At 43.9% G+C, this 7,517-nt stretch overlaps 1 protein-coding gene across 1 annotated transcript in view; it reads left to right on the top strand.

The window, feature by feature from the left end:
• The first annotated feature begins 1,589 nt into the window (after nt 1–1,589).
• The window catches only part of hecw1b (HECT, C2 and WW domain containing E3 ubiquitin protein ligase 1b), a 69,823-nt gene continuing 63,895 nt past the window's right edge, over nt 1,590–7,517 (top strand). The window contains exon 1 of the mRNA XM_035429321.1: nt 1,590–1,787. Coding sequence (XP_035285212.1) covers nt 1,758–1,787 — 30 coding nt within the window. The 5' untranslated portion in view covers nt 1,590–1,757. The remainder of the gene's footprint in view (nt 1,788–7,517) is intronic.

Here is a 7,517-nt window from a genome sequence, read left to right as displayed (position 1 = left end):
TAAATAACTAAGAGCAGCAGCTGACACTGAATCTTGAAACGGACACGGCCCTTGTTTTGCACGCGTGCAGTAGATAAACATTTGGCAAACAGGAAATGAGGATGCAAGCAGCTGCCAAGGGATGGAACGGCTCACACACGATGCTGTTGGCGTGTCATCCCTCTGCCTGAATGAAGACGCTCACAAGGACACCTGCGCTTTTTAATTGAGATGCATTTTTCTCTGCGGGTCTTAATTAAATAACTCTTTGTTTAATTGTGAAAAGCTAACACACATTTATAAAGGACTACGGTAAATCAGACTGAAGGAATTTGTTGTTTTTCCCCCCCCCATATTTAAGTTTTCCTTTATCTAGACACAATATAATAATGTGATATATAAAGTATATCAATGTACAGTGTAAATTATGAAACATTAAGATTGGGAGGGTCTGGCTTTCATGAATAATCAGTCAAATGAATAGAATAACAGATCTGTCATTCAGCATGCTCGTCCTGTTTAGTGTTTGCTGCCAGTCAACGTCTTCCTTCATTCCTCAGTCCACACAGCTGTGATGTGCATTCATTGCTGTAGAGGACTGCAGGCGATTTTTCACCTGCAGGTAAGACGCCTTCTGCATTGCGATGGGCTTCACCCTTTTACCCTACTGACTGGAACCCACCCCAGCCTGCGCAAGCCAACAAGGACGGTCCCCGGTCCACTCACAGTCGCAGTTAAAACCCAACGATAACCCAACAATACCAAAGATTCTTTCTCTTGGGTTCTATATTCCACCAGGCTTATGACATCACAGATCTCCCACAAATCTCTGGGTTCTGCATTGCCATCGATCAGGCGTCTCGGGCCGCACAGATTTACCTCTTCCCCGCTTCTGTGTTCTCCCCAGAGACAGGTGTGATCTCTCTGCCGATTGATCCACACGGCACTTCAGTGTGGATTGCAAAGCGCTGTCCATCCTTCTTGATTTGATTCAATATCATTCTTACCTCTGACAGCTTATATATATTTTTTTTTAAACACACGCACACACACACACACACACACACATCACCACACCATTACACTGTCACCACCATGTTTGACTGTTGGTATGATGTTTTTACTGGGAAATGCTGCATTTGCTTTACATCAGACATAACAGGACCCATGTTGCCCACTTTTGACTCATCTGTCCATTGAATATTATCCCAAAAGGCTTCGGGATCATCCAGGTGTTTTTTTGTTATTGTTGTTTTTTTTTTGTTTTTGTTTTGTTTTGTGTTTTGCAAATGTGAGACAAGCATTTATGTTTCTCTTGGTTAGCAGTGGCTTTCACTGTTTGATCAATCGCTGTTTCGCTGAACTGTTTCAGAGGGAGGATGGTGTTAACTTCCTACCACGTGGTTTAGCAAATTTGTTTTTTAGTTAAAAAAATAAAATAAATAAATAAATAAATAAATAAATAAATAAATAAATAAATAAATAAATAAATAAATAAAAATAAATAAATAATAAATAAAAATACCGCTGGGGGCGGCAGAGAGGCGGAACAACAGCAGCAGCACATAGGCTAGGAGGACGACCCTGATTGGCTACAGCCGCCTGGTACCCAGAGGAAGACAGGAGGATGACAGGAATTATGTGAACCTGGCTGTGTGTATGTTCTGTTCGCTAGATTGTGTTATGAGGGGATATTGCCTGTCGGAAAGCATGGGCTTTGTGCGAACTCCGCGAGAGCGAAGCGCGAAGTTTGGACTTTAAGGTTCGGGAGTGGAGTAATGATTCATAGGCAGGTCATATTATCCCAGGTAAGCCGCGTTGCTGTCTTTGTTTGTCGATGCCTCGGCACTGGTTAGCTGGTAGCGGTTTGCTTAAAGATAACTGATGTGGGGGAAATTAAAATGAACTGCTGTACAAGATGACACCGTTGGCAGCGTGTAGGCAACGCATCAGTGGGTTGCGCCAAAGCCCAAGCTCTTATGTGTTTTTTGTCTTGATGATTAGCCATTTGAAACAATTTAGCTGTAGCTACTTACTGCCAGTTGGCTGTTCTGAACCGACAGCTGGTTTGAGGAGACGTCTGTTTGTCATCTCTTTGTGTACGCCACGGAAACACTGTGGGAATGGCCCATCGATATGAAGTAGGCTGTATTGCACGTAATGTATATGGAAAACGAAAAGGTGATGCGATTATAGACCCCCCCCCCCAACGCCTCAGGACCAAGTATCAACCAACTTGTCATCATAAACCAATCGTACGTAATAATAATAATAACAATGGTAGTAGTAACAGTAATAATAACATTTAAACTGACAATGTTTATTTTCTTGAGTGAAAATGTTATTGTTGTTGTTTTTTATCTTTAGCACAGTGTTCAGTTCAGGTAAAACTAACGTAAACACTGTTTTGCACTTAAGATCGCTCGGTAGTTTTTTTTAAATAAATTCGGTGAACGGGCACAGCCGACGTTAAACGGGCCTTTCGATGGAAACACTTTAGTGGATATTGTCACGCACTTCCCTGCGCCGATTCTGCTACGGTCAGCAATTGCACGGTCTATCAGTCGAGACAGGCGGTTGAACGATAAGATAACCCCAGTTCTGATGATTTCCTCCTCGTTCTCAGATTTTCCAAGGTAGGCGTGTCTTCACTCCTTTTACATTACTCCTGCATTTTGATGAGCGAAATCGTTTGTAAAGCTGTGTGGCTAGCGAACAGGAAAAGGAGAAAACTAATGCTTAGCACTAGGCGTGCTTTTAAGCGGCGCAATGTGTGCAAGTGCTAATCGACTGAAATGTATTGATATTATAAGGCTAGACAGTATGGCAATAAGGTTTTATTGTCCACTTTTTGTTCGTTTTGTTGTACAGTAGTAACCAGGAACTATGTGATAGTGACAGGTACAGGCTACTTTAGCCTATTTAGCTTCATATGGCAGGCGCGTGGGGTCAAACGTGGACAACGGGTATGCATTCCCGAGTTCGGTCAGTTAGAAGTTTAGTAGCTTTAGCTTGCGGCGACTAAGTGTCCGCCTGACCTTGCACATATTTTTAAATAATTGATTACGGTAAAAATCAGTTCTTAAAGTTGCTTACTCATCACCCTTTCCTGTGAAAACTACGAGTCATTGTCTTGGAGAAGGGGAGAAAGAGAGATTGATTAGGTCCTTGTGAGTAATTGTTCATGCCACGGCTACGGCTACGGCTACAGCTTAACAGAGCATAACCGTCCGACATCACCGTCAGCAAAATGCCCATGCTTGTGCCATTTAGTACGGAATCCAAATGTATTCAATATGGAATCTGTATTTCGGACACCATATGTTACCTAGCATACAATGTAGTGAAGTGTGACGTGATGCTCCTCACTGTAATGCACATCCTATACCTTGCTTTATGTGTTTTATTGGTGCAAGAACAGGGTGGTGTGTGGCTCTTTTGGTTTTTTTTTTAAGCTTCCAGTTTCTACGGGGTGGAAACCTGGAAGGCCATTCTGGTCATCTGGAGACGTTTGCCCTCAGATTTCCTGTTAATTTCTTAATGGTCCAATATTTTTTGTTGTGAAAAAACAATAAATATGTTGTGTATTGCCTTGTATTGTGTAGTGCTGAAAAAGCTTTGTATAATTAGACTTTGATCATATAATTGCTCACTCTCCTGTGGTGTTTTTCTGGCCTATATGTGGTGGGTGACACACTTATGACTGAATTCTTCCTCAACCAATCAACAGTATGACCGGTGGTGTGTCACCCTACTGGATTCCCTCCAGTTCAGGAAAGCATCCGGAACTCAGCTTTGTCAATGCATTAAATTTGAGCATTCATTTGAGTTGGTACCTGTGCCAGGTTTGGCCTCAGACTTGTGCAGACTCTGTCCTTTACAGAACAGTGAGAAACAGGCTCTGAACTCCATATTCCATATTTCTTAAGTATTCAGAGAACCTTGGCACAAATCAGATTTATTTAGCTTTCCGTTCATTTCTGAGTAATCAGTTGCAGCATTGGCTGTTTTTAGTCTTGCTTACTCATGCTTGCTACCCCCCCCCCCCCCCCCCAGCCCCCTATTTAAAAGGCCTGAGTCATTCCATTGAGTAGAATGACACAGCCATTGGCTTGGCCATAAATCAGGAATCCCTGTAGACTTTGTTCAGTAGGTTTGGGAAAAAATCCAGAATGCAGCTCATTGGCTGTTCACCGTTCAGTGGTCTGTTGTCACAAGTGCACGATGACGTATCAAACCAAAATAAGTGATGCTTGGCTGCTGTAGCTACATCTGTTCCCTGCGAACATAACCAGGCATGCCATTTGAGCAGTTGCTAGGAAACATATTCTGTGTAGGGCAGACATATTGAGATACATTGTGAAGGTTAGAACTTTAAATTATGGTCAACGTTAAGTAGCCTAATTCTTTTTTGTGGAATACATTTTCAAAAACAGCTGCAACTAGCTATGCAAGCATGGTGTTCCTCTAGTTCCTCTGTCTGGACCACAGCAGTATTGGAGGGTCATGGAAAAGTGTTTGAGAATAAATGTGGAATATATTACCTGCAGTTTATCTGCAGGTAATGTATGGTACATAGAGTAATTTTTTTGTATGTTTACCAGACCTGGGTAATTGAGCCTGCCAATATGACCAGAAGGCAGGGTTTGCACTTTTTGAGAGTATTTCATTGGTTACAATACACCAGACAAGATCAGTAAAGCATAGAAAATTATTTGAATCCAAAACAAATAGCCTACGTATTTGACCCTGACGTTTACTAAAGTAATACAAATGAATGCAGCCAGCAGGACTACGAGAAATATCTTGCTTCGTGTTGGTTCCTCAGGTCCTGGTTTAGTTTTTTTGGGTATATTCTAGTTTGCGAGTTTGTCTCTCTGATCGTGGCGGAATGGTACTTGCCCTCTGCAGCTGAAGAAAGCTCGAGCCTCTATCAGCAGTGCTAACCCACCCACCCAGGCAATGAGCTTCACCGGATTAGTATCGATTCTGTCATAGTGCTGACGGCGGGACACCTTCAGTGCAGGAGGCTGGAGCGTTTCTCTTGCTCTCTATCTGAAATCTGGATGTCCTGGAACAAGAAACACACTTATTCGGACTCGAAAAGCAGCTCGCTGTAGGAAGTAGAGTCCTACGCGTTGGAACACACGTTCTTCTTGCTGGCAGTTCCGTGTACTTTTCCCATTAGGGGTTTTGACCCCTGCTACCCTCAGGTGCAGTTGTAGCTGATCTGAGGTCCCGTTGTCTCATCCAATTACCACAGGGGTGAAAGCTTTAGGCCAGGGGTGTCCAGTCTTATCCGAAAAGGGCACTATGACACCTGATTCTGCTGATTCTTGACTGAAGCAGATTGAAGACCATGATCAGTTCATTAGTTGAATCAGGTGTGGTAATGCGCAACGGTCCGGAACAAGGGCCGATCCGTTTCAGGGTTTTGTGCCAACTTCTGCTCCTAATTATTTAATTAGATCGATCTTATCTTGATGAGAAATTTGTATAAACACTGGCTACAGCTGCAGACTGCAAGGGTAAATATCAGGAGTACAGGAGTAAACCAGCATAGTTTATAAAGCTGTCAGAAAACTAAGACTAGGGTAAATTGGTTGGAACGAAAAACCAGCATCCAGACCTGACCTCCTGGTCCGGAGTTGTGCGCCCGTGATCTAGATCGTTCTGTCATATTTTTCAGCGACAGACAGACAGACAGACTGACTGACTAAGCTGACCACACTGGCAGTGTAAATCGCATATCCCAAATCAATCATGAGTTTGCCTGCAGCAGTGCAAGGCTGATACTTGAGACACGCCGATGATGCCATGGTCTTAGCCGTGGAATAGCTTTGTAAATTGGACAGGTGTGGCAGTAGTGACACTAGTGTCGGAGTTTGGAGTAGCTATAGTGTGTAGATTAGCCAGATATGCTACACTGGTGCCATAAGTGGAATTGCTTTATATATTTCATATGCGCAGTGAGTTCCACAACATTTCTGCCACAGTAGGGCTAGAGTTACATTACAGGCATTTAGCAGACACTCTTATCCAGAGCGACTTACACAACTTTTTACATAGCATTTTACATTGTATCCATTTATACAGCTGGATATATACTGAAGCAATGCAGGTTAAGTACCTTGCTCAAGGGTACAACGGCAGTGTCCTTACCCGGGAATCGAACCTGCGACCTTTCGGTTACAAGCCCAGTTCCTTACCCACTATGCTACACTCCGAGTTAGAGGACCAGGGAGCGGTTTGATATTGGTGATTCACTGCAGCTTGTCGAAAGTGGAATATTGAGAGTGCAAGCATTAAATTTCAGAGGGGGAAACCGTACCCACAGGCCGCTATCGCGGAACCGAAAGAGACGCAGCTGTCGGCTTTTCAGAATCTTTCATCGTTTGTGTGTTTGCCTAACGACGCGGATGAAGACGTGCTCCCTGGCAGCGAGCGTTCCTTCAGATCTATTTTTGAATGCGCACGTGACGCGCCAGACATGAAACATTGATAGACGACGGTTTATGAGAGCGTCCTTCGTGCCTTCCGCACAACCGATTAATTTAGCGCCGTCGAGATTGCCGTTTGAGAAGCCTTAACCCCTTTGAGCCCGCCGGCAACTGAAAGTTGCCGAAGTCAACTACCACTCTTTTTCCATCTGTGAATATTTTTTTTGGATGATTGTAGGTGCTTTAAAAAGAAATCTCTGGGAAAAAATCTGGGCATTAATGGGTTAAACAAATGATTGAAGCAGCAAATGTGGGTTGTCTTTAGTTAAAAAACAAGACCTGGACAAAACCTAGTATACGGCTGGACCTAACACACGTGATCCGGCCGACCAATGGTGTAACTTCAGAACTCGGCCGACCAATGGTGTAACTTCATCACTCACTCAGTCGCTCAGTCACAGACATTCGCGTTTTTAGGGCTGGCCCCACTGTTGCGGTATAGCCAAAAAGGGGGTGGGGGGGGGGGAAGAAAAGAAAGGAATCATGTTAAGCATATTACTTCTCCGTCCAACATGTAGCCTACTGGGTGTTATTCTCGGATGCTCATCAGTAATGGCCGATTTGTGGCGTCGGGTTTAAAATGAAAAATAAAAATGAAAATAAAAAATGCTGAGAACTTTGAGCCGTGTATGGCTGCGTCACGACGGGAAAAACACCGAACGGATGAAAATGTTTCCGGTAAATCCTGACCGTGTAAAAGGATCAAGTGAACGAAAACAGCGCCGGAGAGATGCTAATGCTAGCACAGTTTTTACTAATCCGGGGGAATCCAAGGCTTTAAGGGTGCGTATTCTTAAGCCGAAAAGGAAAAAAAAAGAAAATAGGGAGAAAGGTCACGTTGGGTCACACTGCAGCTGGGCGAAGTGAGGCTGTGGAACCGGCCCGAAGGTGAATCGTGATTGGGTCCATTCAGAGCTCCACGTGGGAGCAGCTGAGCGGTGAAGTCTCTTGTGTCTCACGCTCTTTGTGGACGACCGGACTTCAAATCCCTACTCGCAGCAGTTTCTTGGCTCCAGTTTGGACAACATGGCGGCGCCC

The sequence above is a fragment of the Anguilla anguilla genome, chromosome 8 (genome assembly GCF_013347855.1).
Source record: "Anguilla anguilla isolate fAngAng1 chromosome 8, fAngAng1.pri, whole genome shotgun sequence".
NCBI classification, from domain to species: domain Eukaryota; kingdom Metazoa; phylum Chordata; class Actinopteri; order Anguilliformes; family Anguillidae; genus Anguilla; species Anguilla anguilla.
This window is presented reverse-complemented; position numbering and strand designations above follow the sequence as displayed.